The sequence below is a fragment of the Mercenaria mercenaria genome, chromosome 1 (assembly GCF_021730395.1).
Source record: "Mercenaria mercenaria strain notata chromosome 1, MADL_Memer_1, whole genome shotgun sequence".
NCBI lineage: Eukaryota > Metazoa > Mollusca > Bivalvia > Venerida > Veneridae > Mercenaria > Mercenaria mercenaria.
Window position 1 is genome coordinate 97,533,788 of NC_069361.1, and position 25,683 is coordinate 97,559,470.

Genomic DNA, 25,683 nt, shown 5'->3' on the forward strand with positions numbered 1-25,683 from the left:
GCGCCTAGACTATTCGAAGAATTGATTTGAAGAATGGGGTCAAAATATTCCACGGATATGTCAGACAAAAGAAATAATAAGATTAGACAAACAATTGTTCCTGTATTATTCGATTTCGATAAGTCTTGCACTAAATGGCATATATGAGCCAATTCAAAGTCCAAAAGGGCCATAATTAGTCAAATAGTTACGTACTCTTGCCTACAGATGGAAATCATAATGCTAAAACCAAGTGTTAGAAGTGTAAAAAGCATATGTCCAAACAGTTTTGACCAAAACATAGACTTGTATGAAAAACAGAAAACCAATTTCAAAGTCCAAAAAAAAAGGAGATAATTCAGCCAAAAATAGATGACAGAGTTGTTCTCTTTTCCTACAGATCAGAGACTATTATATGAAAAACTTAACCAAGGTGTGACGCCGACGCCGACGCCGACGCCGTGGTGAGTAGGATAGCTCTACTTATTCTTCGAATAGTCGAGCTAAAAAGTGCATGTCTCCTCCAGTGTATAGTCATATAGGCAAGAAGTCAATAGGGGACAGGAGTGAAAGTCAAAGAGACACTGATGGTTGGCAGCAGTAGGGATCATCTACTTGGCATGTCCAATCATACCGCTAAGTTTCAACATTTTGGGCCTGGTGGTTCTCAAATTATGAATTGGAAACAGTTTTCCATGTTCAGGCCCCTGTGTCCTTGACCTTTGATCAAGTGACCCCAAAATCAGGAGTGGTCATCTACCCTGGATGTTCAATCATCCTAGTAAGTTTCAACAAGGTGGGTCAAGTGGTTCTCAAGTTACTGATTGGAAATAGTTTTCTACAGTCAGCCCTCTGTTGCCTTGACCTTCGGTGGAGTGACCCCAAAGACATTAAGGGTCATCTACTCTGTAAGTCCTATCACCCTATGAAGTTTGAAGGTTCTAGGTCAAATAGTTCTCAAGCTATTGACTGGAAATGGATTTCCATGTTCTGTCTGCTGTGACCTTGACCTTTATTAAAGTGACCCCCAAAAACAATAGGGGTAATCTACTCTGCATGTCCAATTATCCTATGAAGTTTCAACATTATGGGTCAAGCGGTTCTCAAGTTATTGATCGGAAATGGTTTTCCATGTTCAAGCCCCTGTGACCTTGACTTTTAACAGAGAAACCCCAAAAACAATAGGGGTCATCTACTCTGCATGTCCAATCATCCTATGAAGTTTCAACATTCTGGGTCAAGTGGTTCTCAAGTAATTGATCAGAAATAACTTTCCATGTGTAAGTCCCTGTGACCTTGACCTTTAACAATAGGAGTCATCTACTCTGCATGTCCAATCATCCTATTAAGTTTCAACATTCTGGGTCAAGTGGTTCTCATCTTATTGGTTGGAAAGAGTTTTCTATGTTCAGCCCCCTGTGACCTTAACCTTTGATGGAGTGACCCCAAAAACATTAAGGGTCGTCTACTCTGTAAGTCCTATCACCCTATGAAGTTTGAAGGTTCTAGGTCAAATAGTTCTCAAATTATTGACCGAATATGGATTTCCATGTTCTGTCCACTGTGATCGTGACTTTTGATAGAGTGACCACAAATTCAATCGGGGTCATCTACTCTGCATGTCCAATCATCCTATGAAGTTTCAACATTCTGGGTCAAGTGGATCTCATGTTATTGATCGGAAATCATTTCCATGTTCTTGCCCCTGTGACCCTGACCTTTGATGGAGTGACCCCAAAAACAATAGGGTCATCTACTCTGCATGACCAATCATCCTATGAAGTTTCAACATTCTGGGTCAAGTGGTTCTCCAGTTATTGATCGGAAATGGTTTTCCATGTTCAGGCCCCTGTGACCTTGACCTTTGATGGAGTGACCCCAAAAACAATAGCAGCCGCCTACTCCATAAGCCCTACCATCCTATATAGTTTGAAGGTTATAGGTCAATGGTTCTCCTGTTATTGACCGGAAATGAGGTGTGACATACGGACGGACAGGGCAAAAACAATATGTCTCCCCCAGTGTGGGGAGACATAATAACTGAGATAGAGTAAAATTGCACGAAACTTTTAACCTGAAATTCTAAGTAAAAAAAGGGGGGGGGCATAACGCATGAAAAATTGCTGCTAGAGTTATTGACATTGTGTCATATGATGTGGGTGATGAGGTGGAATAACAATTTTAAGTTTGAATCAAATCCATTTAGTGATAACAGAGATAGAGTGAAAGTACATCAAAACTTTAACCTGAATTTCTAAGTAAAAGGGGTGATAATTCATACAATATTGGTGTGAGAGTTATGGCCCTTGTGCCATAAGATATGAGTTATGATGAGAAATAACTATTTTAAGTTTGAAACAAATCCATCTAGTAATTACAGAGATAAAGAGAAAGACTTTAACCAAGGTGTATCTGAATTTATGATAGTACCTGGAGTGATTCCCATATACTGTGCACATTTTGTGTGCTCTAATTTAAGAAATGTTCATTGGTATCACACTTTATCAAAACTATGCTAAAAAGTAAAAAAGTTTTGATTTTTGGACTAGCACTAAAATACTGCTCCATTGTATAAAAACCAGGATACAAAACATTTTGTAACTTTAACCACTGTATATTAAAAGAACAATATCATCTAGTATATGGTAAAGCGATCCTTTCAAACTCATATAAAATTCCATGTTAATCAATCAAATATCACAGTATAGAGATTCAACTCCTGATTGAGTATAAATGCTACAATTTACCAACATACAATTTCAAATTTTGTATAGATTGTTTTATAATTGGCACACTTTCATCTGTAGGTGTTTTCTGTATATACACTTCAAAATGGAATATAGTGTCATTGACAATGTCACTGAGTGAATATTTATGTTTGATTCTGAGCATACGTTCACATGCCAGTGCGTAGTTTCTGTGCCAGTAGTCAGGGATAGCTTCTAGTGTTTCCTTCTCTACTGCTTTCTTGTACAGCTGAAAGATATCAACATAGAAAATAACTTGTAGAGATAGAACATTGAATTTTCACAGATAAAAAACATCAGATAAAGCCTAGAAATTCAACTCGAAGTCCTTAAAATAACCAAAAATATTTATCAAATAATTGTGAATGTTGTGCTTATTGATGTTTTGAGATATTTTCTGTACCTGCGGTTGCAAAGAATGTTTATACTAAAGATACTACGTTTTTGCTTTTTATGATAATGTCACATATATTAACGAGTTCTGTAGTACATCATAGGGAGGATATGTAAAGGTTTAACTATACTAGTAGTACTTATGCCTACTAGATATGTGTCCATAGGACCTTGGTGCCCCCACTCACTCCTGCCACTGAACAGTCATAACTATGTTCCATGTTGACAATGCAAGACTAAGTAAATATTCATAATGATATATAATCTTCATTGTTAAGAAATCAAAACTGGAAAAAACTATGTCTAAAGGATATCACCAGTGAATCAAAAGAACAAGAAACTTAAATAGAGTGGGTTTATAATATTAGCATTTAAACTAGAAATGTGTCACCGACATGGATGCCCCCACAACATGAGAAAGGTCACAAGCATGGTACTGCTCACAAACTAAAAGAAGGACCCTCGGCCCTATTTATTTACAAACAAGAGTGGCAGACTGTCACAAAATACGCCCGTCATCAAACTTGGCCTAATTCAAGGGCCATAATCCAAGAGTGCCAGGGACGATTTGGCTGGTTATCAAACTTGGCCGAGATATTATGCCCACAAATATTGTTACCAAGTTTGGATGAAAACTGTTTGACTTAGAGAGCGGACAAGGCTAAATTTGCAGTGTTTCGAGTAACTCAAGGGCCATAATCCAAGAGTGCCTGGGGCGATTTGGTTGGTTATCAAACTTGGCCAAGATATTATGCCCACAAACATTGTCATCAAGTTTGGTGAAGATTGGATGAAAACTGGTTGACTTAGAGGGCGGACAAGGCTAAATTTGCAGATTTTGAGTAATTTAAGAGCCATAACTCAAGAGTGCCTGGGACGATTTTGCTGGTTATCAAACTTGGCTGAGATACTATGCCCATGAACATTGTCACCAAGTTTGATGAAGATAGGATGAAAACTGTTCGACTTAGACAGCTGACATAGTAAAAAGGTCAACCAAGGGCTGTGACCTTGACCTTTGATCTAGTGAAATGCTTGTTGCGCATGACACATTGTCTATCCATGGTTACCATATGTGTGAAATTATTCTGAAATCGGACCATGCATGTCAAAGTTATGGCCCGGAAACGAACATCACCCTTTCCCATACACACACACACACGGACAGGGGTAACACTATATGCCCACCCCCACATTGTATGGCAGGGGCTTAAAAAGCATGTGTCTGTATGTGTGTGTGTGTATGTGTGTGTGTATGCGTGTGCGTGCGCATGTATGTGTGTGTGGATACCACAAAACACCAAGATAAAATAGGTGAAAGAGTAGAGCACAAAACTTTTTTCGCATGCTTGTCAGCATGCCTATAATGTTTTATGACTCAAGGACAAAATTAATACTTTGTTTAAGATACAATTTTTTGTTAGACTGACGGACAAAGACAAATTTAAGTGCCCAACTCCACTCTTCAAAAAAATCTGATGGTAGCGTGAGGAGGTGGAGGTAGAGGGCACAACTTAGTCTTTAAGGCAGATCCTGCACAACTTGAATTTGTCATTTAAAGTACCAGCTTCAGGCAAATAGTAAAAAGCATGCATAATGTGAGAAGGAAATGATTAAACTCATGTCATTTTCTTAAATTTGTCCCTGTTGGGTAGTGCAAGACAACTGCTTCATTTATTAAGAAACAGTTTCTTTATTATTCAAAATCCATCTTAATGAAGCAATAAAGGTACATCAGCTTTTTATTAACAATGTATGGAAAGGTGAAGTTATCAAATGGTAAATACACAATGACTAAACTTTTCTTTTTGACAAAATTCATTTATTTCTCGGCTTTAAAATGTCTTCAAAATTTCACAGCAGTTGTTACAGGGACTGGTAGATGGGGATTGGTTGAAGGTCTTACCTCATAAGATTTGATCATCAGTTCTGAATACATTGTATCTGTCTCCTTCAACACTACAGCCATTTCATACAACTTTAAGGCTATGTTCACTCTGCAATGTTATATCCAAATACAAGTTTATCTCAATTTTAGTATTTTCGATTTTCTGTTGCATTTTAATATTTTCACAAAGAATGGTTCAATTCCCTTTCCTCTTAAAGTCAAGGAACACACCTCAACACACACATCATAATGTCAAAACTTTATACACAGACAATATCTTCAAGATATCAAAATGACATATACTGGTATCATTTACGTTGATGGCTCAATAAGCTTAATATCAAGTAAAACTTAAGTCAGTAATCACCATTATTTAAGTTGATATTTTAAAAGTCATAAATCAGTATTTCTTAAATTGATGATTTAAAAAGTATAGTATAAAGCAGAACTAAAGATACAAATCTGTATTGCTTAAGTTGTATATCTTAATTCATTAGTCAAAATCATTAAAGTAGATACAGTATTTTAGTGAGTATAATATTCAGTAGAACTGCAAATTTCACTGTCTGACTAACACTGTAGGTAAAATTTCTGTATACTAAACTACAGGGGTGCTTTTAAAATGTATATAACAAAATCAGCCAACTACTGGCTGAATCTAAATATATTCTTGTATTCCACTTTTCAGTGACTTACATAATAATAAATATTATGATTATTTAAATATATAAACAGGAAATATCTTACAAATTATGTGAGCAACGGCATTATAACATATATTAGTACATTTACAATAAAATGACAATTACATATACAAAGTATAATGCAAAATATTTATATCAAACTGTTTACATCTGAGTTTGTTCAGCTAAATAGAATTCATTTACGCTGCATTTCCCTGTATTCTCCATTACATAACTTATTGAAAGACGAAATATAAGTATCATGTCAGGGAAAGTATAATCAGGGTACTGGTATGCACAATACAGCTTCATGTTATTTTAGTCATTTCAGAAGAAAGCTCCCAAGGAGGATGTCATAAGATGGATCTAAGATTATTTTTATATTGCAATGATATGTCATGCATGTATTTACAGCATAAAGTGGTGAAGCTCTATTAGAGTTCTGGGTTAACGCCAAAAACGGTGAGTAGATTGCAATCAAAGAGACCTCTTATAAATGTTTCTGAATTTATTCTAAGAAATAAATTGCAAATATCGGAACTGATTTCTGCATGGATGGACTGAGTAAATCATCTACTTTCATTTCTTACTGCATCACACTCAGCTAATATTATAAATTATTTCCTTAAAATAATTTTATTTATTTATTGAGAAATAAGGTTTTTCCGTTGCTAAGGAATCGGGATTAATTTGCTTTTATCCCCGAGTTAAACTGGTTCCCGTCTTATCAATGCAGAACTGTTGTGTATGTGTAGTGAGCCGAGAACATGGCTTGCTGTTCGATATAAAAGCAAAAATCCCGTGCAAAATCTTCACTGTATTTCTACACGTCCAGTAAGTTTAACTTACCCTCCCGCCACACCCCTATAATTGCTATGCATTAATTTTGCTTTATATATTTGGTTAAAAGAAAGAGAGAAAGGCCTAAACATTTAGTGTTTTTTCTTGGTATAACATGCAACATGGGTTATTTTGTATCAGTTTTGCTGCTTTTAGTATTATCCTTTCAGGATCGTTCATATTATGACGTTTGTTGAAATTGTCAGTGAGCTGGTAGTGCAACGTTATGACGTCTCCGATATCCAATTACAAACACATCCAAGGAAGTTACGTTAGAACATTTGGTTACACAGAAACTAAGTGTAAGGAACTTCCAGGTACTGTAAATGTTACATGGCGACGCTTGGAAATTACACATCGAGTTAAATCCCGGACATGGAACTGAACTACAGAAAATAAGTGAATTTGTGTTTTTGACTTGTATATCAGTGTTTGTTTAATAAGTTTGTTTCGAACTTTGTGAGGATATCGGAAGTTAGATGATTACTCTAGGACGTTTTTTATTCTTAAGATAAATTGAGGAAAAGAAATGATATAAACTTGTGCATTACATTTTCTTTATTATTTCGTTTATGTCTAAGTTTCATTGATACGTTAAAGCTCACTGATAATAATTCTTTGTCACTTCTATGAATCAGTAATTGTTTTATTTTAATTATTAGGATTGTCGCTCAAGTAAAGTTGAGGAGATCAGACGAGGCATCTGGTTAACGAGGGTGATAAATCTAATCGGGTTGGGTTTTTTTCATGGTCACGAAGTAATTTATACAGTGAATGTTGAACTATAGATAAATATAGGCATTTAGCTTCAGACATTTGTTTCGTAACTGTTCAGTGGATTTGGCATAATGGACATAGTCAGCTTAGTTGTGCATATGTAGGATGCGTATATACGGGCCTATCAGTGCTATTAGGATTCCTTAACCAGTACAGCTTGCTCACGACACCAAGGGTTGTTAATTTTGAAAGATGCACATTGCTATTTAAGGTTGGTTGACCCGTGTTGCTTCGGGTCACTAGGTCTCGTCCTTATAGTACTGGCGAGTCCTAGATTGCGTTGCATTGCGTTGCTTGCTTGTGAAGTGCCTGTAGTGCACCACTATTGTATTTGCGAGTCTGATATTGCATTGCGTTTTTAGCAAAGTAGTGTCCGTAGTGCATCACTATAGTACTGGCTATCTGTAGTTCTTTTTGCGTCTTGCACAAGTGAAGTGTCTGTTGGCATCACTAGGTTATTAGTGAGGCCTATGTTGCATTGCGTTTTGTGAAGTGGTGTCTGTAAAACATCCCTTGGTGATCGTATGATAGGCCCAAACAGTCTGGTCAATACCGATGGTAACCACGAGCTGTGTCACAAATATTTAATAGGTGCCGTTTTTTGTGGATAATTTTGGGTGCTTCTTTTTTGTTTGAAAGCATACTTATAAGCACTAGATGTTTGGCAGTAGCTCTTGACTTATTTCGAGGTACCACTTTGGTACGAAGCCAGAGTAAGCCGAGGTCTACGGTCATGCATTCGGGTGTGGTCCGTGTAGGCTACTATATACCTTTTGCAGGTTTTTCAGGATTATCGTATCGTGTATTGTTTCATGTTTACGCCTGGTCTCCTCTCGCTCGAAGATTTTTAGAGCGGCCAAAACATGCCAACTTAATCTTTCAAGTTTCTCTCACACAATCATATCTGTTGATGCATTTACTTTGGAAATGTAAAGTTTCTCTCATATCTATTGATGCATTTACTTTTAGCAAATGTTCCTTCAAAACTAACTTTTAAGTCATTATATTGGTTCATCATAAATTTCTTATGCATGTATTACGTTATATGCTCTTTAAATATGTAAAATATAGTAATGAGGTAAATAAAACAATGAATGTTACATGTTCTTATTTTATTTCGAATAACTTGAAATAAATGTCTGTTTATATCCTCAGTTCCTATCCGATAATGTTGAAACTATGAAAAGTTTCATGAAAATCTATATTATTGTGAAAATTTTCCTGTATGTGAAAATGTCATCAAGTGCATTTTCCCCACAGAAGCTCATTGCTAGAATTGACCAGATGACCAGTTTTCAAATTAATCTAACAAAAAGCCAAGCACCACCCTGTCTTTTTTACTGGCTGAAAAATTTGGTTTAATAAAATTTTGCATTGTAAAAGGATATTTATTTCAAACATGTAGAATTGCTTTAAATAAATTCTTACTTTGCATTCCACATCTCATTTGTAGCGACTCTTTCCCACGATTTTGCATCAAATCTAAAAAAAAGATGTTGGAATGATGTAAAAATGAACTTAAACTTCATGACGACTCTAGTGCCTTCTTGCATGTACCCATGAAGTCTCACCATGCTTACTCAATGTTGCCAGCAAGACTCAGTCATATACTGTGAAATCATTAAGTTTCGTGGGGGACTAATTTTTGTGGATTTTGTGCTTGCGTCAATCCACAAAATTAAGTCCCAACGAACAAATAAAATTCCAATTCATTTTATCTTCAAAAGATAAAATCCATGAATTCATATTCCCACAAAATAGCCGTTTCGGTCAAAACCACAAAAATTCATACCCAAGAAATTAAATGATTTCACAGTATCTTTGATAACTGCTCATTATTCATAACTGAGTGTTTTTATTCATAAGCTTGAGAATATTTATGATTTCTGGCACATTTAAAAGGATTAACTGCTTAACAAATTACAAAAAAAAAAAAACTGATCAAAACTGAAAATGCTGGTACATAACTGCAGAAGGAAGTAGCTATAATAATAATATACTACCAAATATAATCTGACATTCTTGTACTGCATGTGTCAGAATAGATCAGTAAAAGGAAACAACAGTGTAAGAACACATACCCTTCATAAGGGTACTCCCAGCCAGCTGAAATATTCTCTGCACTGTTCTGTATGGTGTTTATATCAAGTTTTCCCCCAGCTTTCATCACCAGTGAGCAAGGTCCATAGGGAAATAAATGATAACTTTGCTCCCATGATTTCTCACGCTTCTGTATACCTATACATCCTATAACTGGTCTCCTATAATAGTTTAAAGAAAAACAGAAGACTCATTAAGTGCATGTCCAACAGTTGGTCACATAAAAGATCACCGAGTCAGATGCTGAATGTAATATATACATGTATGTATCAAAACTAGTGCACAGTTACTGCACCTTTGCTAATATAACTTAGTAAAAACGAAACATTTCAAATAAAGTTAAGCTGAAAATGATCTTTTTGCAAAATATTAACATATCAAATGGAAAAGGGAACTTATATTTTGTCTATATTAACTAGAGCTATCACTAAAGGTGATGAATGTACCCCCGCATGCACTGACACAGTACATTGCAATCTGACGCACACAATATTGCATAATTATGTGGACTGTATGTATATAGACTGTATGTATACAGTATAGTAACAAAAAACAAAGTCCCATAACTCTGCAGAATATTTATCTAAAAGAACGTAACATGCACCATGCACAACTAGGGTTGGTACTGATCACTTGTGTGAAGTTTCATTAAATTGTGTGTAAGGGTTCGGAAGATTAGGCGCGCACAAGATTGCATATGCAGACTGTATGTACATAGTATGTTAACGAAAAACAAAGTCCCATAACTCTGCAATTTTTTTTTTGAAAGAACCTAACATGCACCATGCACAACTACTGTAGTTACTGATCACTTGTGTAAAGTTTCATTAAATTGTGTCAAGGGTATGAGGAGAGATGGTGCGCACAAGATTGTGTCTATGTATACAGTATAGTAACAAAAAACGAAATGCCGTAACTCTGCAAAACATTTTTCTGAAAGAACCTAACATGCCCAATGCACAACTACTGTTGTTACTGATCACTTGTGTGAAGTTTCATTAAATTGTGTCAATGGGATGAGGAGAGATGGAGCGCACAAGATTGTGTCTATGTATTTAGTATAGTAACAAAAAACAAAGTCCTGTAACTCTGCAATTTTTTTTCTGAAAGAACCTTAGATGCCCCATGCACAACTACTGTTGTTACTAATCATTTATGTGGAGTTTCATTAAACTGTGTCAAGGGGATGAGGAGAGATGGTGCGCACAAGATTGTGTCTACGGACGGACAGACACAGACAGATGGACGGATGGACAGACAGACAGACAGACAGACAGACAGACAGACAGACAGACAGACAACCTGAAATCAGTATACCCCCCTTTACAACTTTGTTGTTCGAGGGGTACAATAAAATAAACACTACCTCTTTATGTTTGCATCAAGAAAAGTTTTAAAGTTGAACACACGTTGGCCTGTGTCCAGTAGTCCAGTCTGTGCCTCCATATGGTGGCCAGGAAATGTAACACTGGGATAGGTGTGTCTTAACATTGGAACATACCATGGATATGTCATCAACTGAAAGGTCCAGTTAAATCAGGTTTAGAACTTTTAGGTTAATATGTAAACTGAATAACTATTTAAGTTTAAAGTTTTATAATATGAACGATTTTTGTCTAGTCATTTTAATAGTAAATTTAAATACATGGGTTGGTGAAATAAAACCAAGAAATTTAATTACAATAAATTAAACAATAATAGATATAAGTCAAATTTTGTAGAGAAAGGGGAGAGTGGAGGGGAAACAATCTACAAAATGGTACTTACCTCCTGATCAAGTACTGTGACATCTGGTCGATTATTTTCACACAAATACAAATACCTGTAAAATAAAGGTTTTATACATTACATCTAATTTTACTCATGTTCATAATTATGAAAACTGCAATACCAGCAGTATTAATTATTTTTTCTACCTAAAATATAAAATCTTGCAATTAAATTAATTATTTTCATTAATCAACTGCCTGCGAAATGAAGCTGTTAAAATACTGAAATAAAAGCACAATTACCTGAGTACATTAGAAGGGAGATCACCTACTGTCAGGACTAGAGCATTTTGTGGCATATTACGATAAAGCCGGGACCCAAACTCTGCAACTACTGTACTGTTTCCTTGGTTACAGTCCGACAAATTCTTACCCTACAACATTTATAATTATTATAGTATTATCAATAACTAGATGTTTAATAAAGATTATAAATGTATGCATAACAAAATATACAAACAAAACATCATAATGTATCAATATATTAGCAAGATATAGGTATTCAGCTACATGCAATTTACTGCAACACGAAAAGTGACTTTTTGTAGGCTTATCAGTCTGATTGAAATCAAAAAAACTATTTCCAAGACAAAGGAAAACACGAAACCCCATTTACATATATACAGTCTAAATGCCTTTCCGTCCACTGAATTATATACCACTATTGTCCATACAAAGACTTCATTTTACTTAAAACCCATGTATTTCATACTCTAATGGACACTATAACTCTCCCCCGCCCCCTACCCCCACGCCACTATTCATTTCTGAAGTATACTTACAATGTACATGGAAAACACTGCAGCTGCCAAAGATATTTCCATGACTGATATTCTTTTTGAGGAGAATGTTGTTTCTAACATCCTTAAAAGATATATATAAACAACAGTAAAAGTAACAATTGATGTATTTTGTTTTCATAAATAATTTCAACCTGATAATATTATTTACAACTTGTGAAATCACTGGAAATAAGTTTCACAAAACATTCATTTTTAAGATGGGCAAAAAAATCTGAGGCACGAATTAAAGTTAAGTAATGAGCCAGGCATTAATCACACACTAATTTACATAAATAAGCATGCATTTAATACAATGTTGTCTATGACATGTGCACTATTTTACCAACTGTCACAGTAGTCTTACTCACAAAATGTACTACACACTCACATGAAAACTATGAACGTGTTGAAAACTATGAATGTGTTGTTAGTCAAGTCAAGTTCTAATAGTTTCATTACTGAACAAAGCTGACTTACCTAAATACTGAAGAAAGACCAACAACTGCTAGCAAAACAATGATCATGTCTGACTGCATCCAGAATCTCTCAACCTGATTGTCAAATATAGAAATCAGAAAGTTCTTTTACAAGTACATTTGTAATAAAAAATAAAAATAAATAAATAAACTGTCAAATATCATCTTCAGATCAATATTACAGTCTTGGAATATTAACATGTTTCATCAACATGAACTGTTATTATTATTATTATTATTATTATAGATGTGTTTTAAACAGAACTGTTCTCCAGGGTGTAACTTATCTACATTTGACCCCTGAACATCTATTTAGACAGTACTAATGACAAAACGTATCTCCATTTTACAGTGGCACTTTTACGTAAGTTAAGACATATTTAGTTAAACTAAGCTAGAATAAGCAAGCACTGTACAACATAAAACATTGCTGTCACCTTTTTTACTCCCTGATTTTTACTGTTGATTCCTGCAAGGAACATAGTTCCCTGAATCCATTAAAATGATTCAGGAGAAGAAAGAATTTTCTAAAACCATTAAACCAACTGCCTTAGTCATGAATATCAGGACTTAATCCTTATTTTATCAAAAGCTACATACCACACCAAGGTAAAGTTGATTATCAAGATTCAAGTTGGCTCTCCAGGAAAACAGTATCAAATATAACAGACACATCACCATGGAAACAATCAAACTTGTACCATACCTGGAACTGTTTAATGCCATTTTCAATATTAAATATACAAGTATCATCAAGTGGCATCAGGTATTTCAATGTTTAAATGAGTATAAAAATTGCATAAGCAGGTGGAGTAAGACCACCACTGACCCAAATGGCAACTAAATGTCAAAACAAAATATTTAAGTCCTGACCAGGCTGACTTAGCCAAGGTATTTTCTTTATATTGCAAATATATATCAAAATAAATCTATATCACTCTTCAATGCCAAATATTTAAAATGTTAGTATACTGCCGAAGTAATGGTAGATGTTGTTAGCATTGCTGAAATATGACCATGGTGTATCAGGTATTATGTACTGGCTCTATAAGGGAAGGCAAAGCCTCTTGCAATATTGTGCTACTACCTTCAGATTTGCAGCAGTGTTAGCAGAAAGATTGTGAGTCATTATGATGCATTTCTTATTTTGTTTCATTGAAGAAAGTCACTAGCAAGTTTATCTTATATACAACCTTCATGTTACATATCTCTTAGCTCTTCTAACAATGTAGCAAACTGCATGTTTTATGGAAGGAACATAAAAACATATACAACATACTCCTACCCTTTCTTTGCATATACAGCGCCAAACACTGCCAATACTGCCCCAACAACTGTAAACTGTGACAGTACATGCCAAACATAGGTTCTGTAAAAAATTGTCCATTGTTTTACCAACAATCTGGAAATATTTCTTGGGGACCACAAGAAGGTCAATGTGACATGTACAAAAGTACATATTACTAAAAATTAACATAATATATATTTCCTGGGAATAAAATGAAGATCCTAATATGACAATACATATTTCCTGGGAATAAAATGTAGATCCTAATATGACAATACATGTTAATTTTCAGTAATATGTACTTTTGTTGATGCCACATTGACCTACCTGTGGTCCCCAAGAAATATTGCTATACTATTTTACATGTAAGACATATCAAAATTGTTTGCAGCAGAAACAGGTTTCAATAAATTTACACACTCCAAATCAGTTATATGGAGCACTGAATAAAAATTTCAGGCTATGCTCTCATGAATTTATTCTGTAGATCATGTATCCTCTCCATCCTGTGTAAGTTTATAATGATTCAGCTTTATTTCTTAGCTGACTGCTTGTACACATTTTAATGAGAAAATTTTAGCCTTACAAGTAACATTTAAAGCATTATGCAATTTACAATTTAAGCCAGCTTAATCAAGGATAGTCATTTAAACATAAGTAAAATACAAAATATTCTTCATCGCCAAATTGCACATATATGACTTATGTTAACAAATTCTCTCGAAATATAGAAATACTGTGCATGATATGGTGATAGATTTACCTTAATCCATCAACAATACTATGACCTGTACCATCTTCCTGAAAGAACAAATACTATTCTTAACAAAAGCTGTCAGCGGCAAGTAACAATACACTATTCAAGTTTGATGAAAATCCTTCAATGGGTTTAGGAGATACAGAGTGGACACAAAATGGAAGGCTCAAACCTTTGACCTTAAGTTGTGACCTTGGCATTGAGCCGGCATGGCTGACTCATGAGTTCTGCACATCGTCTTGAAGGGGTGTCCATTTGACCCAAGTTTTATAAAATTCCTTCAAGGGGTTTAGGAGATATAGAGTGGACACGAAATGGAAGGCTAAAACCTTTGATCTTGCATTGTGACCTTGATCTTGAGCCGGCATGACTGACTCATGAGTTCTGCAAATCGTCTTGGGCAGGTGATCATTTGACCCAAGTTTCATATGAATCCTTCAAGGGGCATTAGGAGATACAGAGCAGAAACAAAATGGAAGGCTCAAACCTTTGACCCTGAGTTGTGACCGTGACCTTGAGCCAACATGACTGGCTCATGAGTTCTGCAAATAGCCTTGATGAGGTAATCATTTGACCAAAGTTTCATGAAAATCCTTCACAGGGTTTAGGAGATACAGAGCGGACACAATATAGAAAGCGCAAACCTTTGAGCCTAAGTTGTGACCTTGACCTTGAGCCAGCATGGCTGACTCATATGTTCTGCACATCATCTTGATGAGGTGATCATTTGACTCAAGTTTTATAAAATTCCCTCAAGGGGTTTAGGAGATATAGAACTTGACCTTGAGTTGTGACCTTGACCTTTAGCCGACATGGCTAACTCATGAGTTCTGCACATCGTCTTGATGAGGCGATCATTGGACCCAAGTTTCATGAAAATCCTTCAAGGGGTTTAGGAGATATGGAGCGGACACGAAAGTGTTACGAACGGACAGAAGGACAGAACGACCGACGGAGACCATTCCTATAACCCCCAACCACTCGAGCGGGGCATTAAAAGAGGGGCATCATTCTGTAAAAAGTAAAACAGTTACGGTATCTGAGCACTGCATGTCATATCATCACAGTGAACCAGTGTATTCAGTTTCAAACCATTACCAATAGAACTTAACCAGAAATTGCTAAGTTGAAAAATGGACACGACTATGTAAATATGCAAAACTACTTTATAAAACCTTTATCAGACTATCACAGTGAACAATCCATTTCTATCAGTGGATATTGCAATACCAGTTTACATATAAAACTTAACAATTCAGGATGCTGATGCAGATGCCGATGCCAACACGGCAAATATGAGAGTGCAAAAGCTTTCCCTATTCTTCGAAATGCAGTAAGAATAGTGTCAATATGATCTTTTTAACTAAATAAAATGTTAAGAAGTGCCAGACATATACCTGCTCCTAGATTTGCTCCTGTTTTTAGTTTTTGTAGCAGGAATGCCACCTGCATTTAATATTTTCTTTCCTTTATACACTATAAAGGCAAGTCTTAACCCTTTACATGCTGGACACGATTGGTTTTCTGCCTTTGCGATCAGGGTAGATCATGGTCAGCCTGCACATCCATGCAGTCTGATCATGATCTGCACTGTTTGCTTTCAGTCAGTATTTTTTTGGTAAGCACTACTTTTAACAGTTGAAAGTATTGTCCAAATTGGAAGATGGACAAGTTCAATATAGAAACTTCACATGGTAAGGGTTAAGAAATCAATGAATTCCGGAGTCAGCACATGTTCTTGTCATATAACTGAAACCCAACATATTCATACATGTAAAGGCAGTACCTGTTTAGCAAGACTGAATGTTCCATATTCCTGCCTGAGTAGATGTTTTAGGAAACCTTCAAGGTTTGCCTGGTTCCCCCAAGTATATCTAGCTGAAAGCAACCATGATGATACTGGTAGATAGATGTAGGGAACCAGACCACATAGGAAGCTCACAGAAATAAGCAGCAAAATACCAGCAGACAATTTCTGAGAAAAGAAACAAAAAAGTTGTAAATAATCAATTCCCAGATAGAACATAACTAGATTTATACTGGATGTAGAGAGCACTGGATACAAAACTGCCATACACACTGAACTGCTACTTGCCCGGCTGTGAAAAAATATATACCTACAACTTCAGTAATTAGAATGTTAAAAAGAGATTTGATGTAAAAAGATTCAATATGTGAGGTGAACAGCCCTCTGAAAGGAAAACTGGACTTCTCTCTAAAGTCTCAAGCAAATTCAATGTGACTGTTTTGCTACATCTATCCAAAAATGTGTGTAATACTCAATATGTTACATGAACAACACATAGCATTTACCGGTGATGGAAAATGATTATTACTATGAAATCTTCAGTCTAACCTTGACCTTGAGAAGCTCCAGGAGAACCCAGATTGCTATCACTGCCACATATACCACACTGGTGTGCTGGTTACATAGTGTTATACCACACATGAACGATCCCAAATACGCTACCTGAAAAATAAAATTATCACATATCTTACATAAACAGCCTGCAAAATACAGCCTCCATGAATGGAATAAACCTTCAAAAATATCATTTTAAACAAACCTGTAACAAACTATAATCTAGAGCAGCAATGAAATTGTAAACGGACATAATGATAGTCAATTCCATTGTCCCTAAAGTGGTAGCAGACCAAAATGAAGCCCATAAAATATAGTTCAAAGCCAAATCTGCAAATCTAGCCAGACAGAGTCCATGCTTTCCAAACCAAGAAAACTCTAATGTTTCATACCAAGAGGTTATCTACATGAGCCGTGCCATGGGAAAACCAACATAGTGGGTGTGCGACCAGCATGGATCCAGACCAGCCTGCGCATCCGCGCAGTCTGGTCAGGCTCCATGCTGTTGGCTAACAGTTTCTCCAATTCCAATAGGCTTTAAAAGCGAACAGCATGGAGCCTGACCAGACTGCGCAGATGCGCAGGCTGGTCTGGATCCATGCTGGTCGCACACCCACTATGTTGGTTTTCCCATGGCACGGCTCAAATACTGAAGTTATTACCCTGACTTTCTTGTCTGTTTGCACAGTTTCAAACTCTACCATGAGATAGAGCAGTGTAGCTATACACAGGTTGTTCAGACTGAACACTTCTACAGTGGTAGACCAGGTCCATGTCAGCTTGTTTAATGACCACATTGACGCTCCAATAACTGAAATTCCCACACTTCTAGTATACCTATAAATTATCAAGTATTACTATAATCTAATGAAATCATGTACATGTAGTAGCATTACTATATATCAATAATGAGTGATTTCTTTGAACTGGTACATGCAAGTTTCTTATAGCAGACATTAGACTACAAAGTTTGCACCCTTTAAAGAAAATATTGAACCTTCATCTACTAGACTGTAGATTTATGTGGAGATCCTGAGAGAGAAGGCAGTCAATACAATAGTGACACATAACAAGTATCCATAATTTACATAACTCCTCCTACATGGTCTGTTTACTAAAGGTTTACCTGTATATGGTGAGGGAGAACATGAGAGTAGCTCCTGCTGAGAGTACAGCGTTAAGTAGGTTAGCTCTCCATGCTACACTACCAAATGGTATAAACTTCATAGCTGACCATAGTAACAATGTAAACAATGGGTATCCAGGGGGATGGGCAACCTGTAATGTAAAACATAGACTATCAGTTCAAACCCTGGATACTGTTGTTATTATAACCAACAAAAACAACAAAGGTAAAATTGTCTGACAAAAATATCTCAGTGCAATTCCATACTTCAGACCTGCAATAACACTAGAAATAAAAGGTTCTATAGTAACTATACAGAGTTGCATGTACTTTATTGTAACAAATAATCATGCAAGCATTTTCTGTATCAAACATACATCTCTATAGTAATCATTCACTTTCTAATTACAACTCCTTCTAATATCAAATATCATTAATCAATATAATTTATGCAGATGTTTAAGGACCACAATATACAAGGAATATAAATTTCTTCTATGTTACTGCTCATTTCTACAGCATACCAAAAGTTTTGAGCTTTTCTGAATACTTTATAAAGGTCAATAGTGATAAATTTCTACTGCCCCAGGCTAAGTGAATCACTACTACCTATAGCTCACAGAGTTACTTTTTTTTTATTTAGAATTACTAATAAATGAAAGCATTCATTATTTTAAAAAATTCACATCAATTTCAAGGCATGCCCTAAGCCCCATTAATATTTAATTACAATTACTTTTGCAAACCAGAGTGGCATTTCCAGGGATTCTACCCATACTGGCAAAACCCATCTGGAAATGCCCATTACAATGATTCTTTTGCTGTAAATGGTGTCCAACGAATTTTAACTATATATGGTAGATTTGTGAATATTTTTATGTATAACTAGACAATAAGACATATACCTATAGGACTATTCGGATATTTATTGATTCAAATAATGTTATTTTTCAACAAGAGATCACAGAGTGATCTTGGCGCCCACCAATGTGCCATTTTTGAGTGTTCCAAATTTCAAGTCTTAATGAATAGCTCAAGGTCAAATTTCATTTCTGTACACATCAGTGTGCATGTGGTCCAAATTCGAAAGCTGTAGCTTGAGAAATGTGAAAGTAGGTCACTAGATCAATTTCAAGGACAAAGTTCTTTGTACGCAAAACTATGCATGTGCATCAAGTCTGCAGGCTGTAGTTTGAGAAATTTGAAAGTAGGTCACTAGGTCAATCTTAAGGTCAAAGTTTATTTCGGTACACAAAACTATGCAAGTGGTCAAAATTTGAAGGCTGTAGCTTGAGAAATGTGAAAGTTGGTCACTAGGCCAAAATCAAGGTCAAATTACACTTCAGAACACAAATCTATGCATGTGGTCCAAATTTAAAGACTGTACCTTCAAAAATGTGAAAGTAGGTCACTAGGTCAATGTCAAGGTCAAAGTTTGTTTCGGTACACAATCCTATGCATGTGGTCTAAATTTGAAGCCTGCAGCTACAGAAATGTGAAAGTAGGTCACTAGGTCAATCTTAAGGGCAAAGTTCATTTCGGTACACAAAACTAAGCAAGTTGTCCAAATTTGAAGGCTGTAGCTCGAGAAATGTGAAAGTAGGTCACTAGGTCAAAATCAAGGTCAATTTTTTTTTTCGGAACACAGAACTATGCATGTGGTCCAAATTTGAAGCCTGTACCTTCAAAAATGTGAAAGTAGGTCACTAGGTCAATGTAAAGGTCAAGGTTTGTTTCGGTACACAAAACTATGCCTAAGGTCCAAATTTGAAGGCTGCAGCTTGAGAAATGTGAAAGTAGGTCACTAGGTCAAAATCAAGGTTAAATTTCATTTCAGAACACGAAACTATGCATGCGGTCCAAATTTGAAGCCTGTACCTTCAAAAATGTGAAAGTAGGTCACTAGGTCAATGTCAAGGTCAAAGGTTTTTTCAGTGCACAAAACTATGCATGTGGTCCAAATTTGAAGGCTGTAACTACAGAAATGTGAAAGTAGGTCACTAGGTCAAAATCAAGGTCAACTCATGCCAAGGTTCATCTTGCCATTCAAAACCATACATGTGGTCCAAATCTGAATGTTGTAGGTTATTGACAAGAAGATTTTAAAAGCTTTTCCCTTTACAAGTCTATATGAACCATGTAACCCCCAGGGCGGGGCCATATTTGACCCTAGGAGGATAATCTGAACAAACTTGGTAGAGAACCACTAGATGATGCTACATTACAAATGCCAAAGCCCTAGTCTTTGTGGTTTGGACAAGAAGATTTTCAAAGTTTTCCCTATATAAGTCTATGTAAACCATGTGACCCCCGGGGCGGGGCCATATTTGACCCTAGGGGGATAATTTGAAAAATCTTAGTAGAAAACCACTAAATGATGTCACATACAAAATATCAAAGCCCTAGGTCCTGTGGTTTTGAACAAGAGGTTTTTCAAAGTTTTTCCTATATACGTCCATATAAATCATGTGACCCCGGGGCGGGGCCATATTAGACCAAAGGGATATACTTTGAATCATCTTGGTAGAGGACCACTAGATGATGCTTCATACCAAATATCAAAGCCCTAGGCTCTGTGGTTTTGGACAAGAAGATTTTCAAAGTTTTTCCCTATATAAATCTATGTAAATTATAGAAATAAACAAAGGGCTATAACTCATCAAAATTGTTGAACCAGTCTGATTTTCAGCGGGGACACAACTAGGGTACCAATACATCATTCTGACAAAGTTTGGTCAAAATCCCCCTGGTAGTTTCTGAGGAGATGCGATAACGAGAAATTGTTAACGGAAGGACGGACGGACGGAATGACGGACGGACGGACGGAAGGACGACGGACCACGGACGCAGAGTGATTTGAACAGCCCACCATCATCAGATGGTGGGCTAAAAATACATGCTACAAATGATAAAACTACACTAGAACTTGTTGTTGCTGTTCGTCTTTGAAAAAAAAATCATGCCATTATTTGTTTACTGACCTTAATTTCCCATACTTCCTTTAAATATGCTATGAAGCAAGTCATTCATTCTATTATTTGTAGAATATGCTACACTAAAAACATTTGTCACTGCTATCACTGGTTGATGGTGCAGATCGGAATATCTGGCTCTCAAGTAACTGTTCTTGTGTGAGCCTCATAATTGCCAAACAGTCACCCTCAAGCCAGATATTCCCAACTGCAACTACAACCATTGACAGACTCTTATATTTGATACAAACTTTTAAACATCTATTGGTGTGTAACTACAGAGGAAAATGTAAATATGTATAATCTGGTCTAAGCTTACCCCTAATTCATGTGCAGCTACAATCAATTCCCCTGAAAAGTAACAACCAATACCAGTAAAACTTTTCTGGTGGCTTCTACTAGCAAACTGTCAATTCAAAACAAAACAGTTTAATGTAACAGATATACCTCAAACTACAAGGACTCTTCATATACATGTTCTTGTATTACAGAATAAAAGCTTAAAAACAAGCTTTGCTTTACTGACCCTTATTACATGATTGAATTATATAATTCAGGGTAATGTTGGTAAAGATGTCACTAAACTAAACAGATCTTAAATATATGAAAAAGCAAGATATCAAATGTGAAATCTACAGAAGTTCATACCCGAGTCACCTCCAGGAACTGTTGGATACATGGTGTAAATATACACTGCCAAAACTGCTACAGTGTGGCATGCTAAATACATAAAAGGTCTACCTCTTATCTGATGTCTGAAACATATAAATTATTATTCTAAATAAGAACTTCCCAAAATTCAATATGAACATTATAACTGTTTACAAATTCAGTCTTTAATACATTTTTAAAAGTAGATCCACCTTTCACTGATTTTAACTAATTTCAATATTACATATTTAAAACCTTTTGGATTTCTACTAAGACCTTTGCAGACTTTCAGTGTTGCAACTCCTGCACGATATTTAAAATGGTCATTTCTAGCATGGGCATCACTGGCAATGCAGATTGACAAGTCTAAGTCATACTGATGATATATTGCATTTCTGGTTTTTTTGCTGTTTTATTTCTTTCAGAGCAACCTTAAAACTTCAACTGTGTCTAAAGAAAGTTATGAAGAAAAGTCAAACATTCGCACAGAAATATTTGAGCATAGCAGATGAATGATTATGAGTAATAAAAATTGTTTGTAAAGTTAACACAGACTGATCACATGCTCTCCTTCCATCTGTAACATCTCGCTTCTTGTTACCAACTTCAATCTGTTTCTTCCTTTTGTCTCGCATAGTTCACTGAAATTTTTTGTAACATAATTAATTTCTTAGCCTGCTGGTGGTAAGTGATTCTGCCTTTGCGACCAGTGCAGACTAAGATCAACCTGCACATCATGGTCTAGCTGCACTGTTCGCCATTCAGTCAGTATCTTTTTCCAGGTAAGCATGATGATGCATCCCTTTTAACAGTTAATGGTACTGTCCAAATTGAAAGATGGACAAGTTCATTATAGAAATTTAGCCGGGTATGGGTCAATAGTCTAATAATAGATCAATAGTCTAAAACATTTTGCAATATATTATTTCAAATCATCATCAGTTTATTTATATCAGCTATGAGAATACTTGCTTTCCAAATTGCATACAGCATCACATTAGAACAAACAGAATAGATATATCAGTTCTGACAAGTTGAAAAAAATCTGCCTATATGAATGAATCAGATATGTTTTGTTTTACCTTTCTATTCTATCGTATTCGTTTGTATTGCTGACAGTAATCTCCAAAATAATACTGAAGGTAACCATATTGTCTCCAAGATAATTATTAATTTTAAGCAATTGATGATTTAGTGGTAAAAAGTACTGGATATATTTCCTTAGGACACTCAGGGGCCCCAAATTCCTGTCGCTATACAGTTATATGTTGTTGTTTTTTTATTATAATTGGTAGGATTTAAATCCAAAGTTGATGGTTATTTGGTGACTATATATGTAAAGAATTTAATAGGTCATATCGATCATATCACGACACGGCAGGTAGTCAACACGGCGGGTATATGTTAAGCCACAGAATACCTGGGAACTGGACGCCTGATGACAAGACACAGTAATTTCATTTGAAACGCGGCTTTGGAATGGTTGAAAAAAGTGTAAACCCAACATAATCTGACTGGATGAAAAGGTATTAAAGATTTGTGTCGCAATCGGGCAATACATTTTTTCTGTGAACTTTGGAATACTTTACAAGTGTCTGGTTGAATGCATTTCTTTTTGTCACAGGGTGAGAAAAATGTGCAGTCAGTCCGGGGCTCGAACCCGGGACCCCTCGCTTACAGGGCGAGTGCGCTACCGACTGAGCTAACCGGCTGTCTGACACATATTCTACCCTTATGTGACCAAGTCCGTACCGTGACATACACCCCCACAAATTGGAAATTCGTCCTCGAATTCCGAAGGTACATAATATTGCATGCGTCATAACACTGACCAAGCAAGCATGCCACGGTCCCACGTTGGGCGCCAAATGTCACAGGGTGAGAAAAATGTGCAGTCAGTCCGGGGCTCGAACCCGGGACCCCTCGCTTACAGGGCAAGTGCTCTACCGACTGAGCTAACCGGCTGCCTGACACATATTCTACCCTTACGTGACCAAGTCCGTACCGTGACATTTTTAATTGTCTCTTTAGAATAGTAGTTGTCAGTCGGCATTTTGCCTCAAATTCTATTCAACAAAGGGGTATAATAATGTGTGAAGAAATATTGTAAAAAAAATTGAAATGAATATTTTAAACCTATATAAAATTGCTATTTCTTGTGTGTTTGAAACTGTGCTGTAATGACATTTTAATGGTCAACTCAATTTTGGGGTATGTGATAAACTCATTTCTTATAATGAAAGCCTGTGGAACAAAAAAAAATGCAATGTCTGTCACAGTCTGACCTTCTTCATCAGTTCATTCAAGTAACGATCGACAATCTTTGCAGACAGGCATTTTGTGGAGTTAGACAATTATTGAAGATAATTTAAATACCTTGATACCTTGATCTTCGGGCCGTAATATTAGCTGTGCTTTCCTGGCCCCTCTTGTGAAGAATCTTCTGAGTATATCTCAAAACTAATTGTTACGTAAGTATTAATGAACTCTGAGTGCGCACTTTATAGTCATACTAAAGTCAATAACAACTTGGCACAAATTTCTTTGGATTCCAATTATCATTGTTCAGCAGCGATTTAAACACATTTACTGACTCAGCATTCACAGTTCTTGCACTTAAAGCATTCCAGTAAAAAATGGATCTTTGACTAAATGAGTTAAGCCTTATGTTATGGCGGCACTTTTTCTTCATGAATTTTAAGTGATGTCCTCGAAGACCACCCACAGATAAATTGAACATTCTGTCCCAATTCATATCGTCAAATTATGAACTGATTTAAATATCTGTATAACGTCAGCTCGATCACGTCTGTATTCTAATGTTACAAGACCCAGATTCCTCAACCTCTGTTCATATGACAAATGTGAAATATCATAAACCAACCTGGTTGCTCTGCGTTGCACGTCTTCAATTTTTCTAATATCTTTTTTCAAAAATGGTGACCACACACTGGATCCATATTCTAAAACTGGTCTAACTAGAGATTTGTATAATGTGAGAAACATGTCCCTGTCCATATACTCAAAAGACCTATGTATAATCCCAAGGGTTCTTTGTGCTTTATTAGTAATGTTGATAATATGTTGCTCAAAGTTCAAGCCCTCATCAAAAGTTACACCTAAATCTTTCTCAGATTGTACTGGATCTACATACACATAATTTCCATCAGTATCAGGCATTGTATATCTGTAATGCTCATTACTATTTCCAATATGCAGAACTTTGCACTTCTTTGCATTAAACGAAAGTTTCCATTCCAAACTCCAATTACATAGACTGTCCAAATCTGACTGTAAACTTTCACAATGTCTCATGTCCGAAACACCAGAATAAATTTTGGTATCATCAGCAAAAATCTTTACAAGACCCTTCACTACATCTGGTAAATCATTGATGAAGCACAAAAACAGAACTGGGCCGTTAAAGGCGAATAACTAAATACCCGCCCAGTGATAGTCGGAAATCGACGGTTGGGTGAAAGATGTAGATGTAGATCAGGTTCTGTAAACGGATACAGTCTTTGACAATCTGCCGACTCCGCAAAAATACTGTCGCGAAAATAAGTGACAAAATAACTTTTGCAACATAAACAATATAATGTTGCGGTCAGACTATTGCGTCTTGAGCTCAGATAACATCTAAATGTACAAATGAAATGAACTTATATTGTAAAAAATACCTCATCGCCTGTTGATATGCAATTGAAGAAAAATGCACGATCGAGTTTGCTTTGTTTACCTCAGTGCTCGCCCTTGACGAATCTTCAGCAAGTTTGAATGGCGGCTGCATTTGAAATTTGCGGACACGCATGACTTGGTGGGGGGGGGGTGGGGGCGGGGACGGAATTGAGAACAATCTACTGAGAATTATTTTTGAAAATTTATCTAGAAAAAGAAAAAAAAAATTAATTTGGTCCACAAAGTCAGGGTGGCACCTGTTTTAAAGGATGACCCCATACAGGCATACAGGGACACAGTAAATTATGGGTTCATTACCTACCCCCACGATTTCTTCATGTGCAAGCTTCTTGAACATATTGTCGCATCTAATCTCTCACCTCACTTTATCCAACACCATTTATGATCAGCAGCA

General features: G+C 36.1%; 1 protein-coding gene across 1 annotated transcript; it reads right to left on the reverse strand.

The window, feature by feature from the left end:
• Positions 1-1,625: 1,625 nt before the first annotated feature.
• Positions 1,626-25,359, reverse strand: LOC123529475 (transmembrane protein 260-like). Its single transcript, XM_053518001.1, has 20 exons — positions 25,271-25,359; positions 22,146-22,231; positions 21,588-21,694; positions 21,259-21,290; positions 17,968-18,119; positions 17,504-17,678; positions 16,836-16,949; positions 16,266-16,454; positions 14,486-14,523; positions 13,720-13,803; positions 13,035-13,146; positions 12,436-12,509; positions 11,959-12,040; positions 11,420-11,550; positions 11,175-11,229; positions 10,774-10,925; positions 9,389-9,568; positions 8,736-8,789; positions 5,026-5,116; positions 1,626-2,955 (listed from the first exon to the last, which is right to left on the reverse strand). Exons 2-20 carry the CDS (start codon positions 22,223-22,225, stop codon positions 2,716-2,718), a joined length of 2,142 nt encoding a protein of 713 aa, XP_053373976.1. The 5' UTR covers positions 22,226-22,231; positions 25,271-25,359; the 3' UTR covers positions 1,626-2,715.
• Positions 25,360-25,683: the final 324 nt, after the last annotated feature.